The sequence below is a fragment of the Porites lutea genome, chromosome 5, assembly GCF_958299795.1.
Source record: "Porites lutea chromosome 5, jaPorLute2.1, whole genome shotgun sequence".
In the NCBI taxonomy this organism is placed as follows: Eukaryota; Metazoa; Cnidaria; class Anthozoa; order Scleractinia; family Poritidae; genus Porites; species Porites lutea.
Genome location: NC_133205.1, coordinates 28,253,733 through 28,276,602, shown reverse-complemented (window position 1 = coordinate 28,276,602; position 22,870 = coordinate 28,253,733). Strand labels below are relative to the sequence as shown.

Below are 22,870 nucleotides of genomic sequence, written 5' to 3'. Positions count from 1 at the left end.
GTAATACTGTGAAACTAAAAAGACTGGGGCTAGCGGAAGATTGCAATATGGCGGACAAAGTGGCGGAAGAGTCCAAGGTGGGCAGATTTTTTCAGCCTTTGAAGAACTGTTTTTACCGTCTACGCTATTTGTAAAGGACCTGGAAATTATTTGTCTCATTTATTATTTCTAAAGCCTATCTAAAATTGGGCACTCAGCGCTTTTTAATTATAGAATACCTACAATTTCCCGGCGCTCCACTGACCACTAGCCCCACTGCCAACTTATTTATGATTTCCCCCATTGACTTGGGTCTCATTGACTTGGGCGTACCGATATGTGCGGTGTGTTATGGATCATGTAGTTGTTATCAATGGAAATATATACTGGCTGTAGTTTCATACTTTTTTGTTCAACAAACAGTGCCAACCCGTATGTTTGTATGGTAGAGCAAAAATAGCTTTGAGGCGTAGCATTATATTACTGTGTGGGCATTGTAGTGTTGCGGTCTCAAGGGGACAGTGTTTGAAGATCTAATGATAATATAAATATACGAGTGTTGAGCTGGCCTCAAGGGACTTTAAAGTAGTAAGCACAAATTATCAGAAGTTTGGTTATTTAAATGAACAAGACAATGTGAGACTGGGAACTGTAAAGACCATGCAAGACACTACAGGTAGATAATTATATAGCTTGCTGGTGTTGTAAATCAACTATAAGCCAGTGAAAGAGTCACGCTAACACAGCCATGCCAGGGAAGCTACTAATACTAAACCCCAGCCCCCAACGAATTCCCCACATGATTTGTCATACTAATTATACAAGGTTTTGTAAAATACCAGCTACAACTGTAGATATTTTTTTAGGAGAGGTCAAGATTAATAGAAATTGCATCTCTAAACACTTAAACTTGTACATGTACTGTATGCAGTAAGTTGTGTATTAAACCAGTTGAATAATTCTTTGTTTTGTAATTCCCTTACACAAAAAATCTAGAATTTAAAGCTACAACTACAGTCATTTTTGAGTGGCAAGGATGAATCAGGACAAGTTTTGTCAAGTGTAGAGAAGGCACAGTGTGCTATTGTGCTTCTTCACTCCCTTCCTTGTGCAAGACACGCTGTCTTGGAGCAACTCTGTGAAGTGTTTCATGAAGCCGTTCAGAAATACATGGTGGAATTAGAAAGACAGGCATTATCTGGTGAGTTCTATTTTCTGGAGACTAAACTTTTCTTTACTTGCGATACTGAAACTTTTTTACACCTTGAATTTGCTTGTAGCTCACCATTTTATTTTTTGAATAACTCAGCTGCACAATGTGGGTGTTAACTGAATATTTGATTCAATTAAATTGTGCAAATAACTCAAGAACAAAAGACTTGTCTTCCTTAAATGCATTTTTAAGCCAACCCGTGGGTTTCTTTTGATGAAAGGTTAACAGATGAGTATGGTCAATCAAATTATTGATCATTATAAATAATTAGTGGAAATCATTTTGTTAACTGTATGATCTCAACTTTAAAAGGTTCTACCATGCAAGCCAGAGCATTCATTTGGATATTTTTGTTATTTCCAAGTTCAGCTTTTATTTCTTAATGCATTAAAGTTTGGCTTGAACACTCTCAGTCTGTTAAGCTCTAATAAGCAAGTGGCATTTAAGAAAATGATGGTGGCAGTAATACATTAAGTGAGGCTATGACCATAATCTTTTTGAAAATATTACCAAAGTTTCTGACCCTGAAACTCTCCATTCTTTTAGGAATCACAGGTTATCCTGATGCCCTGGAGCCTGAGTTATTATCAGCTTTGCAGAATGTCAGTGAAGTAGTTTGCAGATTTGTTGATAATAATCCTAGTGCTTGGGCTCCACTTATTTGCCAGGTAATAACGTTTTAGTAATTTTTTTGTTCCTCTCAGCTGGGACTTGGACCCACGTTATCTTAAAACGTTTTGTTATATTTGTCTGTTTTATTTTGCAGTGGTCATTAAATCTTCTTGGACAAGTTGTCACTAAAAATAATGGCAGAAGAGGTAAGATACATGACAACAACAACAACTGAACAACAAAATTTTACATGAAGGAATAGTTTAAATTAAGAGTAGGAATGAGAGTAGTGCAGAATATTTTACGTTCCAAAAGTGTTTTAGTCCAGTGTAATTGAGTCAAATGTACCATAACCTTTAAAATATTAAGCTTCAAGTAAAATGAAATTCGGAACCCTACGTGAAATAATAAAGTTTTTTTGTGGACAACAGATGTCAGTTCAGTTTTTGCAAAAATTTGAAGGCAGACAGCATCCCTCCAAACAGTGTGACATATAGAGATAAATGCTGTTTGAAAGGCTCCCAAACTCATCATCATCATCATCAATTGCCATCTTCTAATAGTAGGTTGGCTATCATGGATCTCCAGCTGTTCCGATCTTCTGCTCTTCTTACACATCCATGATAGGTGTGTCCTAACCATTTTTTGACGTTTTTCATCCAGGTAAACTCACAGTGGATTAATGTGAATCAAGATATTACATTGAATATAAAAATCATATCTAAATAATACATAAATGTATTTATTTAGACACTCACCTATTTTTTAGGTGTCAGTATCACCATGTCACTTAGTGAGGGTCTCCATAAATGGATGCTATTTCCTGCAGTTCAGAGATTAATGGACATTGCAGTCCACTGCAGTTCAAAGTTGTAAGTCGACTACGTGTAGTTATGATTATTGTCTGCATGCCCCTTTAACAGAATGATATATACCCCTAACTTGTTAATACTGATGCATATTTTTTTTAACAATTTAATATTGCCATCAAATGGTTGAAGAGACCTTTCTACAGTTTTTCTCAACTTTTGACATGGACAAGTTAGGGAAAATCTGTCACCTCCGCTGGAAAGAGCACCATTAGTAAAATTACCAAGTTTGAAAGTGATTTGTTGAAAACTAATGAAGATATAGTTGTGGAAAGGCGCACAATTTTAGAAATGTTTGTATGGTACAGTGGCGCGAAAGACACAAACTTGCCCCCCCCCCCCCCCCCCCACCATACAAATGTTTGCAATTTTTTTGCAATTTTGCACAGCTATATCTTTGCACACTTAAGATGCATGACTTTCAAACTTGGCAATTTTACTACATTTTAAGGCACCCGTTCCAGTGGTATCAATGGATTTTCCCTAACTTGTTCATGTCAAAAGCTGAAAAACCATGAAAGGGTCTATTATGCGTACCAATGCTTTTGGTTTATCTGACTGCAGATATTATAATTATGATGTACAACTATCACAGACTGTTCAGCTGCTCTTAAGCTGCTAGGTGCAAAACCTAACTTTAGATGGATCTCCTCAATTGTTTTTCTTTAACTGATGCTACCAGGGTTAGAACCATAAGAAAAAAGCTAACCCTAATAAATTGAATGATGGTTTAACCTGGGAGTGAATTTTACCTTCAGAAGTCACATCTACTGTAAGTTATAGTGTCAAGCTATAATTCATGCTACTGGCCAGGTGTTAGACAAACAGCACCTGAAGCTTCATTATTCATGCATCTTCTGGTAAACTACATGTTGGTGTAGGTAGCTGCAATAAAACTTTACTTATTTCTTATGCAGAGTTGGGCATGGGCAGGCAGATGTTTGCGTGCAGTGTCTGTTGCAGATAGCTATGAACAGCTCTCCGCACCTGGACTGGGTTGTTGCACACATTGGGTATGTGCCATGACATGAAAAACTGTGCTTGCTGTTAATAGTTAATAATCAGTTTGTGTAACATTTGAGTTATTAAGAGAAAAAGGAGGGGTCTCTCAAGAGTGGAAAGGTACTATATATCCTTGTGCATTTTACCCCTTTATAAACCACAACTTAGAAACAACAACAACTTAACTTAGAAACAACTAAAACTACAACTTACAGTGTAAAACAAGGGTAAAATTGAATCACAACAAACTGAAGCTAAAGAGGATATGGGATAATTATTCTCGATTTTTTTTATGGTTTGCAGGTCTCATTTTCATGAAGTATTTATTCCCAAGCTGCTGTCCACAGCCCTGAAAGAGTACACTGCTAGTCAAGCCCCTGGGGGATGGAGTGGAGATTCATCTGTCATGACCCCTACTATGGTTCAGGTTCTAACATACCTCTCTCTTCAACATTCTCATGAGATCAAGAGTAACCTGCTGGCTTTATTTCATGTAGGTGAAGTTTGATCATGTCACACATCTCCATGGCATAACTAAGTTATTTATTTATTATTTATTTACCAATACAGCAACCCCTCATAAAGAGTATTATCAGTTGGTGTGGTCAGCGAAAAACAACAACAACAACAGAAGACAAGAACATAAATAGTAACTAGTATCTAGCTGATTAGTTAGTTGCTCAATTAAGTTATATACAAAACTTCCATCCAGCTCTAACTGTTATCTAACATGTGAGGTCAGTGATACCCCTGCCAATGACAATGTTGTACAATGTGATTCCGAGATAATCAAACAGTGCAGAGGTAATGGAAATACTTAATGAATTACACATGTACATGTAGATGTCTGCAGCAATTTGAGAAGGTTTGCATGGCTCAGATGAGATAGTATGATACATGAATAAAGGAAATGAAATCGTTGGCAGCACTGTATTGTTGCCAATAAAATTACTGCATTATTTCCAAAGCTATACAAAAAAAAAATGCAAAGAAAAAAGGGAATGGCCCTGTAAAGAAATCAGTTCATTAACTGCTGAATCATAAGCTCAATACTCTACTTTAACCACCAATTCTCCAACTCAAACTCCCCACCCCTGCCCCACCTAAGAGCTTACTTACAGGCTATGACTGTGACAAACTGTTAATATTACCTGTGTTATCGCTTTTATTCAGAAAAGTATTTCTAGCTCTTCAAAGTCAAATATGGAAACAGATGAGCAGTTAGCCACTCTTCCTTTTCTTCTACACATTGCTACATTGTCACCTAACTTACTCAAAGGAACTATAACAGAGTTCCTTGAGATCTGTAAGTAATATTAATGTATTTGTAATTCATTGAATAATAAATAATTTAGACTTGTGTTATTATAATAATTGTTAAACTTGTGTTAAGAGTCACTCAAACTTGAGGAAAATGAAACCTGCAACTTTGAAGTCACTCTGACTGGTGATTATAGAAAGAATTATATCATTATCTGCCATGATCTGTGTAATAAGTATGAAATGGAAATTGATGCAAATGTAAAGTAAATCAATATTTTTTTTTGCTTTGATTAATAGTGACGCCAGATGTTTTTGTTCTGTTACTGGAGCAGTCTAGAAAAAGAGATGAAAAGAAAATGAGGTATACATGCATATGTTCATGTAGACTTCTTCTGAAGAAAAGAAACCATGTGTAACTTTGAGAAAGTTATCTTACCTAATTTTTCCATTTACATTTACTTAGTCAACAGTTTCATGGGTTTACAGATTATTTTGTTTCTCTGCAAATCAAACAGTTTCATCATTGAAAACATGTTCCATACATTTTAGTACAACTGGGACAAAACATTATTAATTTGTTATACTTAGAGTTTGTGATATCTTGACTCCACTGTAAAAATGCAGAAAAGTTTGACTCTATAAGGGGCTGAAGGAACTATGTCTTTCAAGAGTTGTTTTTTTTTTGTCCTTTAATGCATTTTTTTTTTTTGTATTTTCTTTTTACCAAGCTTGGTATTGTCCGTGGTTGATGTGATTGTAAAAACTGGAGAAGGTGCTTTAGAAGTTTTCCAGCTTCTGCTTGAGAACTGTCAGGAACCTGAGAACAAAGGTGACTTGTCCATCTCAGTAATAGCTATAGCTATGGCAATAATAATTATGATGATGGTAGTTTTGTTGATAACAACCTCTGCCTAACACTTATGTTTGAATTTTTTTATCTGTCAAAGTATTCAAAATGACACATTCTTTTTGTTATAGATCTTGACCCAATGCAAAGTGAAGTGCAAAAGACATTTACTCTTATCATGGTGAGCTATTTGTTAACTAAATAATAGTAATCTATTATTGCCGACAATGCAAAGACCTAATGTGATCTCATGTTGCTGTTCTACAGCAACTGCTGCTGAACAGACTTCAGGAAATTGCCCTCCATAGACATAGCCTTTTTCACCGAAACTCTGCCGTGTCTTCACTTGATGTCAGCAAGACAGAGAATGAGTTCCTTACTGCTATGACTTGCCATTCACCTCAACTGTGCCAAGGTCTGCTGACTTCCACCGGCAACAAGTAAGTAATGTTTTCATGAACTTTATTGCAAATGTATAAAATGGCAAACAATTATTATAATGTCCCTCAACAAAGTCTTTAGCAAACATTAATACAACTTTTTCTAGATGAGGAGACTTATGCTGCTGTCCATACCTTGATTTAATCAATCCCAGACTTTCATTCAGTCATTAAAAAGAAATAAATTGCCTGATTTATACTGGTATTTAAAAGATGTGTTAAAATCATGTGTCTCTATTTATTCAGTTCTGATTTATTTATTTATTTTATGTTTCCTTTTATCTTTTAAACCTATCAATTTTATTGTTATCTAATATATATATATTACTTGGACTTGCCTTGTATTTTCAGTCATACAAATGCTATCCACCTCCAGTTAGATTATAATAAATTATAGTTATTTGTCTGTGTGTCCGTTCTCATTGTAAGAATTCAGTTAACTTTTTTTGTCTGGTAATAATTGGTATTGTTATGCTTGATATTCCAACAAAAAATGACAAAAACATATCTTTGTAGGTTAACAAAGTCCCATACTTTCACTTGTGACAGGATTTCAAATATTTTCCGGATGTTGGTCATCTTAGCCATACATAATGGACAAACATCAGCTGTAGCAAGTTTGACTCAAATCATTTTAAGAAGCAGAAATCCAAAAACGGTAACTCAACGATGAATCTTTTTTTTAATCTTCAAAAAATGTTGCTCTTCTTTTACTACAAGTAACCTTGATAACCTTTAAATATTTAACACGCCTTTGCAGAAACATAATTTTTTATTTTATTTTACTGATTGGGGTTAGCGTTTCTTTTTGCTTCTTCATTTTACCTCTTTTAGGTTTTCTGAGTTGTTCTGGGTTGTTCTGGGCTTTAGTTAATGCCAGCTCGAACTTCCCCGTATAATTAGTCTTCCTTTCCCCTAAATCTTGTTGTTGTCTTTTTTCAATAACTGGTTGAGTTTTCGCGCTCTGATCGGTTGAGAGCTGTGGTCAATGAGAGGTCAGACCATGGAAATGGCGTGATGGTTGTGTTTTTCTCTGTCTTGCTCTTTTTTCCGAGAAACTTCAACGGAAACGGACGTCAAAAACTGTCAATGTTATTGTAAAAAAAAAAGTTTGCAGTGAAACCATTCGCCTGCTTCTCGTGGTTCCACTTAAACATTTTGGCGTTATTTTTACTAAAGACCATTGAAAATTGTTGCCCCTTTGTTAAATTTATTGAGGTACAACATTAACTAACCGTTACTTTGTCTTGTTCTTTGTAGCTTCAATTATTTGTTCAGCTACATTCAGAAGTGGAGTTATACTACACTCATCTGCTTGACCATGTGCTAAAAAGTTGTGTGTCTTTCATCAAGTCTCCTGCGGCTACTGCAGACTCAAATAAGGTATAACAATAATTACCCTGGGTGCCAGGGACTTTTCTAGCGCAGTTTCCGGTTTCTGTCAAGTCTTTATGGTGCCCCGCTCCTGGCTTCGGCCTACGGCCGAAGATATGTTAACCTTCGGCCAACACCGAAAATTCCCCTGCGTGCGAGAAAAACCTCTGGTACACAGGGTAAACAATAATTATAATAATAATAAAATGCAGAGAAGATCATCACAGTTAAATATGCTTCTTATGTAGCTGCGAAAAGAAAGCCTGAAATTGAATTTTTTTCAGTCTTTCTTTTCGTAACTGCATAAGTTGCATATTCAACTTCATCCCTCAGTTCAAATATGTATTTGAAATTCATATATTCATTATTTTTTTGTAATAGTAGTGCCCCAACAATAATTTGGCCTCAACCTGCATGTAATCATTAATACGAAATTATGCACCGTATTTTTACCACAAAAAGTTTTAAATTGAGTCTTGACAGTAGAAGGAGATTCCAAAGATTTGATGTTATGCGGTTTAAGTGGGTCCTATGAAGGACTATCCCAATATTACCATGATGATTTCTAATCTTGTGATATTTTGGTTATTTCCTTAGATATTGGGTGTGCTGAGTAATTTCTATCAGCTGATGTTCATTCAAAAGGATATCCATCTTTTGTTCAGGTATGGAAAGAAAGGCTTAGGGGCATTCTTTTTTGTTGAACAGTTTCTTACAGTTTTGAACTGCTGAAAAAAAAATACTCCTTGGTGCTTTAAGAACCAGGATAAGCTGTGGTAGAGAAATTTCATCGAAAAAAAACGCGGGAATCGTGTGTCAATCTGAAACTCTTCGCACAGTAAAGGGCGTATGCTGCTGTTTAATATAATAGTGCATTCAACGTGACCTGTAGAGTACTTGAATATCTTAGATCATAGCACTTTTGACAAAATTACTTTTTTCTGATTGGATGAAATTATGTTTAATCCCTAACTGCAGTCTCCTGGGGTATCACTTTGTGGCCTGGGTGCAAATCCTGGCGTCGACGCTTTAATATGTGGGTTGAGTTTGTTGTTAGTTCTCTCCTTTGCTCCGAGAGGTTTTTCTCCAAGTACTCCGGTTTTCTCCTCTCCTTAAAAACCAACCCTTTTAAATTTCAATTCGATCTGGAACGCGCGGACACGTTTCAACAAGTTCTTAAGAACTCAAAAGTGCTCCGTGGGTGAACAAATTACAATTTGTAATTTTGCCATTTAGATCCAGGGCGATCTCAAAGTTAACCTGACGTTTTTCAAAGGTCTATGAAGAATCCCCATTTCGTCCCGAAGATGCCCGAAGTTTACCCGAAGTTACTTCGTAGATGTCCCGAACCCCATGGGCTTTTGTTGAGTTTGCGATGTTTAGTTTGGGTATTAATTATTCCTGTCTTACTTTTGTAGATCAAACTTATCATTGTCCCTCCAAAAGCATCATAGTGTATTCGTCAATTTGCTGCTTCATCCTAACATGGACGTACCTTTGAAGGCTTTAGAATTTATTTTGTCCTTTAACAAAACGTTGCCAGATAAAGTTTCTAACGTGATGAAATTGTGCCGTAACTGTGTCGGATTGTTCTACAAGCTCCTTCACAAACTGTCAAACCAATCTGGGAATATAACAGGTAAGAATTGATTTTATGTTATATTAGCCTGTTGCAGGCTCTCAGATGGTAGGGATGACGGGTAAGTGAAAGGCACCCGAAAATATGAGCGCGTGATCTGAGAAAAGGGAACGGTGGCAGGAAAAAGAGAGTTTTATCCCGTTTTATTTTCGTGTTCGAGAATTTTTCAATTTATATCCACGGACCCGACTATCTCGGAGCCTGGAACCGGATAATATTAACAAATCCAGTGAGTCGTTAGAGCGGGACTTGAACGGGACCGCCAGATTACTAGTGCGACTCTCTTACGACTTAGCCTGCGAGCAAGCTCTCCGGGGCGCTCTGGCGGCGGAGCGGGAAAAGGAAAGAGAGCTTGCAACCACGTCTCTGGAATTCCAAGTCCCCTGTGGCTCCGCGTCGACTGTGCTGTCAGATTTCCGCCAATCAGCGCGAAGCGGAAACGAGCGCGAATGAAAACAAGCATTAAAAAACACGTGTCAAGGGTAATGACGTCATTACTAATGTCATCTCTGCCAATCAGCAATTCGCATCGACATTTTTCGATGCAGAAATTCAAATATTTCGCGACATAGTTGCACGCTCTCCTTCCTTTTCCCGCCCCGCCGCCAGAGCGTCCCAAAGAGCTTTTACGACTCGACCGCACTTCCTTGGTTCAATCCAAGAGCGAATAGAGAGTTAGAGTCATGTTTACGGCAAACGGCAAAACGTGAATTTGTGCCACGTGACCGAGTTTTCCCTTTTCTTGCCTGTAAATGTTTTTTTACTTCTAAAAAAATAAGTAGTTTCACATTATTTTCTTCCATAAGACATATGTTAGACTGTTTTTATCCGCTCATTTTCTCTTTTGAGAAATTCTCGACCTGAGTCTGCCGTTTGCCGTGGTTTAACCTTTGAGTTTGTCGATGAAATCCAACGGTGTAACCACTAAACTGAAAAATCTTTGGGAGTACTAAGATCCTTTTTTTCTTTCTGCATTCTAATAGGGGAAATTATTTTGACTTTGGCTACTTCTGGAAGTACAAGTGGTTAGGATTCACAACCTACAGTTTATTACTTGTCTTCATAGTGAACACTATGCGTGAACTGCTTAGAAAGAACATGATAACATAAAGACACCATAGAATGTTCATGAGAATTCACAAACTGATATTTCTGCCAAATGGAATACCTCTCTCAGGATTCTCTTGTGTTCATTTCATTTGCTACGGTCATAAAATATATATTGTGTTCTAAAGATGTGCTACTTTTCGCTTTTAATATGTGCGTGTTTGCTTTCCAGATACAGTAAAGTCCATCAAACTGTCCAGAAAGATGTTTGTTCTTTTATCCAAGGATGACAGATGCAGGTTTTATTTATTAAGACTGCTTGTGGAAGGGGTTCTACAAAAGGTAAAATGAAATAGCAAAAAAAATCACTGACAACCATTCTTTCCATACGATTACAATAGCAGTTTGTCGATGTTTGTGTCAGCCACTTTGAACTGTAAAAACGGGGTTGGCTACTGCAAGTTCCGGAAACGGAAATCTTGAAAGCCGCATCGCTTCGCTCTTTTCTCGCCGTATCTTAGGATCTTCCGAGAATTTTTCTATAATTTTCCGTTCGTTCCAGACCCCACTGAAATAATTTCTGTCTACAGACCTGTCATCACAAGGCCTCAAAATGGCTGCGGCAAACATCAATAAACGTGAGTTTTTTGTAATTCTAATGGGAAATGACCGGAAGCTGCTTGCATATTCAGAAGTCTATGCTGAAAACAAAAAATCGCGTTTGCTTGATAGCACTCGCAAAGTGTCCTTTTGGCGCAAAAAAAGTCGCTAAAACACAGACGATCTTATGTAATCCAAAGTAGTCTATAAAAATGGCATATTCGTGGCTTTTCTGGTAGTTATCTATTTTGTGTTGTGTCGAATTGCACCATGGGTTTGCTTTGGGGGTGCTATTGTGCAGGGAACTGGGTCCAAATTCGTCCCCCAAAACAGTCCCAAAATACAATTCGACGCAACACCATTCTGCTGGTCTCCAGTGCAACCCGGAAATGGTCATTAAGAGGCCACTTTTGCCAGCAACCTTTTCGACCTCCAAGTGGCTGCTGAGATTTCGGTCCAAAATGCGGCTGAGTGGTCGATTTGGTCAAGTAAGAGAATCTAGGTAAAAGCATAAAAAATCCAGTCTCTCACGCCCCTTTGAACTTACGGGGTGAACTTTTATGTTAAGTTGTTTACTTAGTTTTAAATCCCTCTGTCAAATAATTTCCGCGCTTTAACACAAATGTCCTGTTTCTCCACAGGAGCATGTGCCCTTATTTGGAGGGATTTTACCAGGTCAGAAGTAAGCTAAATATTACGCGTATTGCCGGATTCTAACAGACGATTTTTGGCGTAGCTTTGTAGCTCGACAAGTTGATGTCGCGTGTAAAAGTCCTTGGGACAGCAATCCAGTATTCGTGATTTTCTGTAATTTCTGGGTGCCCTCATAAAACAGTACAAAATGTCTTGCAGTTCTCCCTCCCCCTACCCTATACAAAGCTGAAAATCGGGAAAAATTCTGGATACACGCCTCCAATCTGTAGTTTGTGGGTTGACGGAGGGGTCGGGCATGTATGATTTAAAGAGGGCCCCACAAATACAAATGTGCTCCAAGACCTTTGTCCATGAATGTAGTTAATGAAAGCGCTTTTAAAGGGGCAACCTAGAACTAAAAAGGCAAGGTTTAGTGCGCATAACGAGTATTTGTCTAACTGGATTTGTCTTTTCTTTGTTCAATGTAGATGAACCGAGTGATTCTGATACAGACTTAACAAAGATCAAAGTCTCTTTATTGGAGCGGAACAGAAATCCTCACATCTCATCTCATCTTCCTCTTACTCCGTCATCTGTGTTCTTCAGCGGGATTGTGGGTGATATCGCAAAAAGCAACCGAACAAACAGACTCGACACAGCTGAGGTAAAGTATCTTTGAGATGAAAAAAAAAAAAAAACGTTTGAACGATAGAAAGTTAAGACTTGGCTTCTTATTATATGATTATTTAAAAAAAAATGCTTATTCCTACAGTTACAATTCAAAATGTGTCTTTAAATAATGCTTTTCTCACGCATGCCGCAAACTATGGCCTAGTGTGGGTATACAACGCACTGAAAAGCGTGATAGGTTGCCTGTTTACGTGATAGAAAAAAATTTAGTGAAAGTTCTGTGTGGCATTGACATGTAAATACCCTACAGGTCTGACACGAACATTTTGTAAAGTTTATGACTTCCTTCTTAATTTAAGTTTTTTTGGCCGAGTAAGTCAGAGGAAAACGTTGCAAATTATAAATGAGGACAATTCTCTGTCAAGATTTATAGACACTGTTTGTTTTGTGCAATTAAAATTGTGACTTTGCTTGACATATTTCCCTCGAGGAAAAAAGGATTATTGGCAGTTTTGTAAAAACCTGTGTGATATAGTGTTGCTTCTAAAGGTGCGGTAAAATGGGCCACGAAAACGTGCAACTTGTTTTGCGACATTGCCGCAAAGTGAGTTGAACAGCGATGTTGCGCGTTTTACCGCCCACACCAAACCCGTCTTAAAACAAATCGGGTCGCTGCAAGTTGCGAAAAGTGGTTGCAAAAAGTAGCGAGTAGTTCTACTTTTTCCAACAAACTCTGTACGTGTTGCACGTTTTGCCGGCGTAGGGCAAACTTGATTTGTAGGAAGTGACGTAACTCCCGTGTATGGTGCTATTCCCTCGTAATTTTATCCAATTAGAAGTCAGTATTCACGCAACTTGCAACAACCTGATTCGTTACAAGACAGGTTTGAGCGTGGGTGGTAATACGCGCAACATCGCTTTTCAACGCGGTTTACAGCAATGTTGCAAAATAAGTTGCACGTTTTTGTTTCCCGTTTGAACGTAGCTTAAAGGAAAAACACGTTATATTATAGCTCCAAGCGTGGCTTCAGACGAGTCAAGTCTTTACGGACGTGGTTTTCACTCTGTGCTGCACCTATGACCAGGATGATGATCTGGATCATGCCAACTTAACCCTTCATTATAAATACGTGGACTCTTTAGCTCTGTTGATAATGGAGCTCGTTTGCCCGGATGTTGTGCCCATCACCTTTGATTGGCCTGACGATGAAAGCCTCAAGTTCACTGTAGAACGGTAAGGGAAGATAAAGAACCGTTTGTTGTAGCCTGAAAAAGCAGTCGACATTCGCGACGCCAACACTACACTGGTTTCCCCGCGAAACGAAGTCTGAGGAACGAGCGCAGAAATTCCATACTGATGACGTGTCACTACCCAGATCTGGGTACTGCTTTTGATTGGTTGAAGGAATTTTCTCTCGCGGCACTGCCAATAGAAAACACTGGCCAGATCTGGGTAGTGACACATCATCAGTATAGAATTTCTCCTGGCTTGTTCCTCAGGAGTCATTTTGCAGGGAAACCATTGGTGGTGCCCCGAAATGTCAGCAGTTTTCTCAGGCTAGTCAACTTGTATTGTCCTAAAGTTAAGCATCTGTCACATGGCAAACTGTATTATTCAACTATGCTTTCTGTATCCCAGAGTAACTCGTTTCTTAACGTAATTGTTTTTCTCTGCAGTGATTTACGGATAAAGAAAACATTTGACGAGAACCCGATTCTGTGGTCTCTAATAAGCATTGTTGCCAGAGGTTAGTAAGTAGCTTGTGGGAAAGTCTTGATAGAACTCATCTTGACCCTCCGGACTCACCCTCCGAATTAGCCCCCCCCCCCCCCCCCTCCCCCTTAAGAATAGAATAGGGAGCTTAAGCAACAAGGAAGGCGCTTATTCGAGCACTAACGGTATGTGGTATTTTTTATCTGGCTTTCAATTGTTTAGGAGTGTCGTCACTTTCCAAGTGCAGTCCTCTAGTATCCAGTCTCCTCGCGACTATTATGTCCAGTTGGGAAGTGTACAGAGGGGCATCAATTGACCAATCGTCACTTCGGTTTAAAGTCACGTGCTTTATCACTGACATTATGACCAAGGTGCGTTTCTACTGAATGTTTGTTCGTACATGTATGGCTTGGCATCTAATACGTCGGCTCGTACCTCCATACTGATACTGTTGACTCCACACGTTCTTAGTCCAATTCACCATTTTCACATTTTCACATTGCCCATGATACACCTCGTTTACGCCTTCCCTTCCCCTCCCTCCCCCCCCCCCCCCCCCCCCCCCCACTAGGCCTTTCCCGATTGCGCTCGTAATATCCTAAAAAAGTGCTGGCAAAAATGGCTAAAAAGTGCTCAAAAAGTGCCTAAAATCTCAAAATAGTGCTCAAAAAGTGCTAAAAGTTGTGAACAGTTACCTCTAAGCTTTTCGTAAATATGTCAATTTTTACTGAAGTAATTAACAATCTATTTTGCGTAGTGTTATTCGACAGGTTGTTACGAAAGGTTGATAGAATATAGGACTATAATATTTTTAAAAAACTAAAGCCGGTTACGAATTGTAAATAAATTCAGCAGTGCTAGCACCAGATGATTTAGAAATTTGAGATGACACACGCATGATGCATCAGCTAACCAGAAACTTCTTTTTCTAACGCTCAGTGAGGATAAGTCCACGTGCCTTTCCATGACAACGGTCTTTTATTCTTGACAACATCATTAGTTATTCAAATTTATGACCTGGAACACGATTCTCGTTGCGAGCGACACACAGTTTTTGCTTTAAAATGTTTTAGAAGACATATGTTGCTCGAAATTTGCTCGAAATGTGAAATATTGCTCAAATGTTGCCCAAAGTGCGAAAAAGTGCTTAAGGCTGCTCAAAATACAAAATAGTGCTCCGAACTCAAAAAAGTGCTCAAAAGGTGCTCAGCGCAATCGGGAAAGGCCTACCCCCCACCCCCTTTTCTTTTTTAAAAATACATAACTATTGTCTTCAATTTCTCTTGGTACGACAGTAATACCCAGGAGAAATAGGATGCTTACCATTTGACAGAAAATTTCGGAAATTCCCACCGAACATTGAGGAGTACGTTTTGAGGTAATCCGTTCATTCCGGTTGGTACGAACCAAACGGAATGTTGCCTACCAGTTACCAATTTCTCGGTTCCAGACTCACGCTACACAAATTCGCACCTTTTTAAGATTCAAACCGTAACGGATGTGGCAATTCTGCGGTAAACTGGTAAATCGCTGACCAATATGTTTTCGACACCCAAACCGGATTTTGTTGTCAAATGGTAAGCAAACAATGTTAATGCAATTGCCATATCTGAAGTCTCCGCAAAACAGCATTCCTTACGGATAAAGTTAATTTCGTTGTTTAGGCGAGTTGGCTGCCTCCTCCCCTGAGCCGAGTTGGCGCTGTATTTGGTCTTCTGAAACCCAAAGAAATTTATACTTTGCTTTTTACCATGTGGAAAGTTCTTAAGGTGGGTGATTTCCTCTCTCTTAACACTTTACATGCGTGTATTATTAATTTTGAAAATTTAAGCCTCCTTATTAGGAGGTAAGTATTTATGTGTCCGTTTCAAAACGACATTTTTGTATTTTTATTCGGATTGGTCTTGAATCGTTCTAAAATTCTCGCTCTGCTCCTTTAAAACAACTGCTTAGTTGATAAAGTTGTCCTACCAGTCCTGCCAAACACGATAGTCCCTCCCCGTGGGAGGGTGTTGGGGGTACTCTAAAGGAGACTAGTCTGGGCGTGGTTTAGGCTTTATTTGACCCCTAAACTGAGACCATTCTCCAACTCAGTATAAAGGCATTTCATTTTTTTTTTTTTTTTTTTTATCACAGCGATATCTTTGTGGGTAAAACATATTGGCTTTCCGTCCAAAATCTGTATTTTCTACCTCTAAGCGAGCATCACTGTCATATGGAATTCCTTCCAACCGGGAATAGGCTTGTCTAGTACATCCTCGGAGACCTAGGGGCAGTCAGTCGGGTCAGGAATGAAACGGGCTTTTGGGTCAAACGCGCACGGGTTGTTCGTTGGCCTCCGTTGTTGGTTCTCGAGAAAAGAAACACTTTAGGCTTGGCATTTAACATTTTAGAACGTATTTGTGAACGATAAATTGACTTAAGATTTTTTACCACTAAGAATTCCTTAAAATATGGCTTAGTGTTAGTGAAATACTGTTATTATGTGCTGGATAAGATACTGTCGCGTCATCGTTTTACAATGGTTCCGTTTTAATTTGTCCACACAAACAGTGTCCCCAACTGTCGAGAGAGCGTTCTATAAAAAAGTTCCGTTTTCTCTGATGTGGACAGAAGAGCGATCCGGACGCAAAAAATATCCGTTTCCCAATAGATAAGGATACGTGCTGGCAGACATTTTATGCTTGTGAGTGTTTTATTGAGTTACTTTAAAATTTCCGCATTCCCCACGTGCTTTGATCTCCACAAATTCCTTGTCATGACATATTCCTGTAATCCGAAATTCAATCTGTAAGTTTGCAATACAACAACTGAGGCAGTTTCATACGCAAATGAAACTTAAAGCATGAGTTCGATCATAACAGCAGTGTTTGAAGTTACCATCGGGTTGCTCGTGAGCAAAGGAAGAGATAAAGCAGCAGAAAGGCTTCAAAGAGGTGATGTAACAGATCAGAAATTCCGAGGTGTCATTGTCCGTGAAATCGAAGATGTCAAGTCGAAGTTGGATGGCTTAGCGAGGAAAGACTTGTTTGCAAGCATCAGCTTTTTCGAGGAAGGGATCGAGCTACTTTGCGATGTTTTTGAAAACACTAGGTTGACGAGTGCGTACGACCCAGAAACAGCGCAAGTTGCAACAGGACCAGCTAGTTCTGAAATATTTTCACTCACTAGAGCAATGAGGAAGCTGAAGTTTACTGGTCTAAATGAAGCAACTACGAGCATGCTTAATGATGCGAAAAAGAGGTTCGAACGTGCTCGTGAAAGAGCAACTGAAGCCTTTGTAAACGAAGCGTTGGAATTGTCTGAACGTGTGCTAGCTATGCGGTATAGGATAATGTCGACACTACTAGAAACTGTAGACAATCCTGCAAATGCGTTACCGGCTTGTAAATTGTGCGTTGAAGACCTACACCGTGTGTCAGGTGTTAAAGATTGCTTTACTGTGGAGCTTAAGAAAGGACTCCGGGCTCGATGGGGTAAAAAGGAGCGTAGGAAACTCATTTCCGATGTATGTCATATCAATCGCACCGTCTACGATGTCACTCTAATGGTCCGTTTTGGCTTCAAGAATGAGCTGTCAGTAAACTGGCCTTCTGTTGATATTGGAGAAGAAAGAGTTAATCCGCTCCGAAATGAAAGAGTTACTAAAATATTGAAGAAACAAAGCATGGAGCATTGCTGCGTTCCGTGGTCATTTGGTCAGGAGGGTGAAGTCGAGCACAAGCTATCGAATGCCTGTGGTATCGCAACAAATACCAAGGGATATTTTCTTATAGCAGACAATGGAGACAAGTCCGTGAAGGTGTTTAACAGAAACGGAAAGTTTCAGTTGAGATTCACTCCCCAAACTGATGACGTCCAAACAAAGTTACAAGTTTACGATGTGGCAAATGAAGACGTAGACGACAACATTTACTTGTTGGTCGGACTGAAGAAGCCTGGAGCTGAGGAATGGGAAAGTGAAGTGCAGATTTTTAACACAAACGGCGACTTGCAGCACAAGTTTTCTGTGAGGAAATGGTATTGGGCTGCCAGACTTACAGTTAGCGGTAGAAAAGTGTTGGTGTTGGCAGATGACGTGATCGATGTGTACGAGCAGGGTGGTGAGTTTGTTTGTACATTTGGCGAAGAAAGATTCAAGCGCGCAATGGACAACACTGCTTTAAATGACGCTGGAGTCGTGGTAGTGGACCGAGACGACTCTTGTGTTCACTTGTTTACTGCAGAGGGACGACAGATTGCCAAATTTTTATTGAGCATCGACGGAGATCACTATTATCGCACTGCATGTCACCCACTTGGTGAATATATTGTCCTTGCTGGTCATAAACGAGAGACTCGCCACCTCACCGTATCTGTATACACCGTGAAAGGAGAATTTGTACGGAGAACTCAGATGAATGAAGAATTAAGCTGGCTAGGTGGAATTACAGTGACCATAGAGGGTCACATTGCTTTGGTCTTTGAAGAAACGTACAGCAATTGCAAAGTAATTGTTATTTAAACTGACTGCCAAGGGCAAAGCAGTTTTCGCGCACTGGCACTGCATTCACGTAAGCTAACACACCCCGAAGTGATTGCTAGGGACTGAGGACGACTAGAGGAAGACTAAAACGGATTGCAATAATTATTAAGGTTTTTGAAAAATAGAGTAATTTATTATCGTCGGTATTGAGAAACACAAAATACATAAACAAAGTGTGACAATTTGGAAGCCAACGAGGAAATATGAAAACTTATGCTGATCTTGTCTCACATGTAACTAATTTCGGCTTACTCCTTGATGGTACCGCATCAGCGCCCGTGGCAAACCAAATTGGAAAATAGTTGAAAGTTTGTGCAAGTACATCCGCACCCTTACAGAAACCTCTCTCGAACTGTGTTGTAAGTACAGACACATTCTTTTATGTGCAGATGATGACTATAAGGGCATAATACAAGTGTAACTTGCCACCTCACCGGTTGGAAACCAAGCTTTTCATGTCATTTATATGTGGGTGACACTCAGCTATTTTACTCTTTCAAGTTTCAAGATCAGGCAACCTCAGTTCGAGCAACTGAATCTTGTTTAAATTACATGGATGCTTGCAATCGTTTTAAAGGTGAATAAGGAAAAAACAGATAATGATGATTGGACCAAAGCACACTTGAGGGTATTCGCGTAGACGGCTAGACTTTCTCAAAGTCGTTCGCATTGTTTTCTGGTCTGATGTGGTAGCACCCGGCTTTCGCTCGCTCGCTCGCGCTACGCGCTCAAAAGCTCGACTTGTGAGCAAGTCTAGTAGCCGGCGTAATGCTAGAAATATGTGTGTTATATTTTATACTCTTACTAACTTGGAGAACAGCCTTCTTTCGCTTACGGAATATGGCAAAAATACGGAACTGTCTCTGGAGTGATAAGGCACCTATGTCTCCAAAGAGGATCCTGAATATTGACTTATCGAAATCTTATTTTCCCAGTTTGCACAGAATTGTTTTTTTAGATTTTAGAAAATAAGAACCTGTTTCAAATTTCAGGCTAAACAGGTTCTTAAAAGACAGGTTGTTAGTCGCGGGTTTTTACTGTACTACAATCGGTTCTTGATAGTCTTCGGTACGTACAAAACTGTGCTACTTGCCTGGTGTCTAGAACGGCGAAGCTCAGGGCATATAACACTGGTACTTCTTGAATTACATTGGCTACCAATTAAGCAAACAACTGCATGCAATATACTACTTCTTACGTATAAAGCAATAGATGGCATGGCTCCGAAATATATTGTTGAACTAGGATCCCCTTGTAATCTGAAATCTTACTGCGACAGATCTATTCAAATGGCTTACCCCAGCAGGTTCTATCTAGGATTTATCGTTTGGGGGAGAAGCCCCGAGTGGCCGAAGGCCACGATCTTCCTAGGGAGGTTCGGGGGTACGACCCCGGAAATTGTTTGAAATGAATATGCGCTGCAACGAAATTTGGTGCATTTTGAGACACAATTTTGAGAAATGGTACAGCGTGTGCACTGACCTCGTCGCGTCTGGCTGGTTTTCCGATATAGTTACTTATATTCTGTAATGATAACAATATTTTTCGGGTGGGGAAGCTTCTACCCCTCAAATACCCTAGTAGAACCCTGCCCAGACTTTAGAACGCATAACCTAAGAGCATAAGATCACATCGAATCTTTAAATGTTTTTAAGGACAAGATAAATCACTTCTTTTTAAGGCAGCTCTTTATTAGTCATAATATATATTTTTTTAGCTATTGATTTATTATAAATACTTTATTGGGACTTAAAAGCACTGTCAGGGCTTTTTGGCAAATCATGCAATTCATGTGTTCGTTCATTTGGGATTCTAACTAACATAAAAGTAATCCGGATTTTAATAAAAACGATGTTCTATGTTGTTTGTATAAAAATGAATTGCGCTTAAATAAAACTTTAAACAGACTTAGCTACCCTTTATACAAAGTCTTTTCACTTCATAAAATTCCAAGACAACGAATTAAATCTGGTTAACTCTTTAGACTATTGTTTTGTTTTGTTTTTGTTTTTTTTGCATTCATCAGGAATTCATTCCTTTAAAAATTTTCCATCTTAGATGCATGCAAAGTTTGAACGAATAGTAACAATGTAACTGCTACTCTACTCTTGTTTTTCGTTGTTAGTGTTAAAGAAAATCTGCAAGTTACACAGGCGATTTTTTTCCAGTGATTTTTCGCAAAGCACAAATTTCTCTTTTGTTACAAAAGTCCAGATAGTCTAACAAATAATTACGAAACGTAACAAACATCAGATCACTTGGCCAAATAAGGAACAAATTATTAAACACGTACACATGGAAAATCGCGGTTTTTCTATTTGTTTTTTTTTTTTGTTTTTGTTTTTTCAACTCCTCGATAGCATTTGCTTGCTTATCACATGGAGTAAGGTGTCATAGCATCTCGTTATACTCTATCTAAACCCTTCATAATGTTTTGATTTAAAGGTAGGCCTTCTAAATTCCGACAGTACATTTTTTAAAATTTCGAAAAGCGATCGGACTTTTAAACTGAGTGAGAATGTCGCTGTGTAATAATGGTGATGATGACGGTACCAGTGAAATCTTTTTGTGTTCTTAGGAATTTCCTCCGCCGAGTTCCGCCATGACAGCAGAAGCTACGCGGCAGAGATGGCAGCAAGGTATAGCGTTAATAATTCACTGTTACGTGACAAGTTTTAAAAATCAGCTTTATCATATACCGTAATGCACCTATCAGTTTAAAGCCGGCGGGTGGGGGGCGGGGGGAGGCAGTGCATGGGGTGGGGATTTGACATTTTTCAAAAATTTGCAGTCAAATTCCCTGCCCGCGGGCAAATCATTCCAGTCAAATGCAACCAAATTTCCCTACCCCGGGCTGCACATTGCTGTCAAATATCCCAAGGCTGGACCCAAGAATGGCACAATAAAAATATCTCCAAATAAAATCGGCAATCTTTATTTATATTACGTTGCTGCATCACCAAAGATACATGTTCCTGTTACAGCTACAATTATACGTTTTAACCATAATCCGTGTTACACTGCGTAGAATACAGAAACCTTTAGGAGCAAGTCCACATTTTGTTTTAAAACTACCACTTCTAAGCCCTTGGCGTGTACATCTTCGTAAGGGGTTTTAGGAGGGGCTTATATCCCAGTGGGCCTACAATCGGAATAAAAGAAAGCGCTTCGAAACAAGCTATAGCAGTGCTAATCAAACTACATTTTACATTTACTGGTTTTTAGTCCAGCTTCATAACAAGTGGAGCTTTAAAACGTCATAATAGAGTGTTTTCACATGACGTCACGGCGGTCATATTGGTTTCCCAAAACAATGAAACGGCGGCCATGTTGGTGTCCCAAACCAGTCCCGTGGGAGTTTAACTCTTTTCTTATGCAAACACCTTCTTTTGTTCCAATAAATTTGCATAGATACTGGTCACGTGAGTGAAAACGCTCTATACATGTAAATCGAATTTAATTTAATGCCGGCTAGGGGCGGAGGAGGGGTTTATATCTGGGGGATGTAATTTAAGCAATAGACCACACTTTCAATGGATTTACAGGCGTGATAACCTACGCGGGGTATGGTGAGAATAGAAGAAAAGCTTGTAAATCACGAGCCGAAGAATTGCCTTTTCTGTAACACGATCTCCTCTATTTTGAAGACATCTGCATCCTGTCCCTCTGGTGTCTGCAGTAAGAAAGGAGGTGTGACTTCACTTTAACATCTGCTAAAACTTTCTTTTGCCATCTCATTCATGTCCAATCATGATACTCATGAAATGAGTCAGTCGTCTAGATCATGTGTTTAAGTGAAGCACCCTTAGCTCACTTTACATAGGGATAAATGCATGGCGACGACCCGTGGGCATTTTCTGGTGGTCGGGTCGTGACTAGAAAACAATGATCCTCTAGATGCTTATGAAGGGGGAAGGGTGGATCGTGGCTATCTGTTCCGACCGTAGTGACTTTCATGCGGTATTGCAACCGACCGTTAGGTGGTCGGTCGTAAGAGATCCAGGAAACAAAGCATGTATGCTTATCAAGGGGCGGGGTTGAAATGTGAAACGGATAGTAACGATGCAATCTAGTGTAGACAACCCGTTATTGCAGTAGTCCATGCAAAGCTTTTTGTTTACGTTTTTGTTTTGATTTTTCCTGTACACAGGTGCTGCGTTCAAGACCCAGAAGGAAGTTGTGAAGGCGATTTTTGTAAATAACATTGAGACGCTGGGTCATCACTACGCTCGAGTTTTTGATGAATCATGGTGAATTCGGTATCATTTTCAAGTGTTAATATCATTTATGTTAATAAATGTGTAGTTTTCGAGACCCTTTCGACTTTTCTCCTGTCTTAGTTCCTGCGCTTTTTATGACCTTTGTCACACCGTGTTCGCACAAGAGACGGATTATCTGTCTAAGGCGAATTTTCTGCCGGAAAATCCGTTTAAGGTTGGCAATTGAAAACGCACGGGACTGTGTTCTTTTAAGACGAATAATC

General features: G+C 39.2%; 2 protein-coding genes across 2 annotated transcripts; both read left to right on the top strand.

Annotated features, from left to right (window-relative positions):
- Positions 1-17: 17 nt before the first annotated feature.
- On the top strand, positions 18-22,697 carry LOC140936889 (integrator complex subunit 5-like). The gene is made up of 25 exons (XM_073386394.1): positions 18-77; positions 976-1,180; positions 1,739-1,860; positions 1,959-2,010; positions 2,574-2,676; positions 3,591-3,686; positions 3,979-4,168; positions 4,849-4,981; positions 5,236-5,299; positions 5,667-5,767; positions 5,917-5,966; positions 6,053-6,225; positions 6,775-6,883; positions 7,486-7,608; positions 8,197-8,264; positions 9,018-9,238; positions 10,518-10,627; positions 11,527-11,560; positions 12,007-12,182; positions 13,162-13,382; positions 13,826-13,896; positions 14,085-14,233; positions 15,527-15,631; positions 20,966-21,026; positions 22,538-22,697. Exons 1-25 carry the CDS (start codon positions 48-50, stop codon positions 22,639-22,641), a joined length of 2,871 nt encoding a protein of 956 aa, XP_073242495.1. The 5' UTR covers positions 18-47; the 3' UTR covers positions 22,642-22,697.
- On the top strand, positions 16,625-19,521 carry LOC140937730 (uncharacterized). Its single transcript, XM_073387296.1, has one exon. The coding sequence runs from the start codon at positions 16,708-16,710 to the stop codon at positions 18,364-18,366; it is 1,659 nt and encodes a 552-aa protein (XP_073243397.1). The 5' UTR covers positions 16,625-16,707; the 3' UTR covers positions 18,367-19,521.
- Positions 22,698-22,870: the final 173 nt, after the last annotated feature.

What these genes read in the sequence shown, in the direction of transcription:
- LOC140937730 (XM_073387296.1), top strand. Translation starts at nt 16,708, where the DNA reads ATGAGTTCGATCATAACAGCAGTGTTTGAAGTTACCATCGGGTTGCTC.
- LOC140936889 (XM_073386394.1), top strand. Translation starts at nt 48, where the DNA reads ATGGCGGACAAAGTGGCGGAAGAGTCCAAG. An exon ending in ATTTGGAGGGATTTTACCAG is followed by an intron (nt 11,561 to 12,006) that starts GTCAGAAGTAAG and finishes TGTTCAATGTAG; the next exon opens with ATGAACCGAGTGATTCTGAT. An exon ending in GCGGCAGAGATGGCAGCAAG is followed by an intron (nt 21,027 to 22,537) that starts GTATAGCGTTAA and finishes TCCTGTACACAG; the next exon opens with GTGCTGCGTTCAAGACCCAG.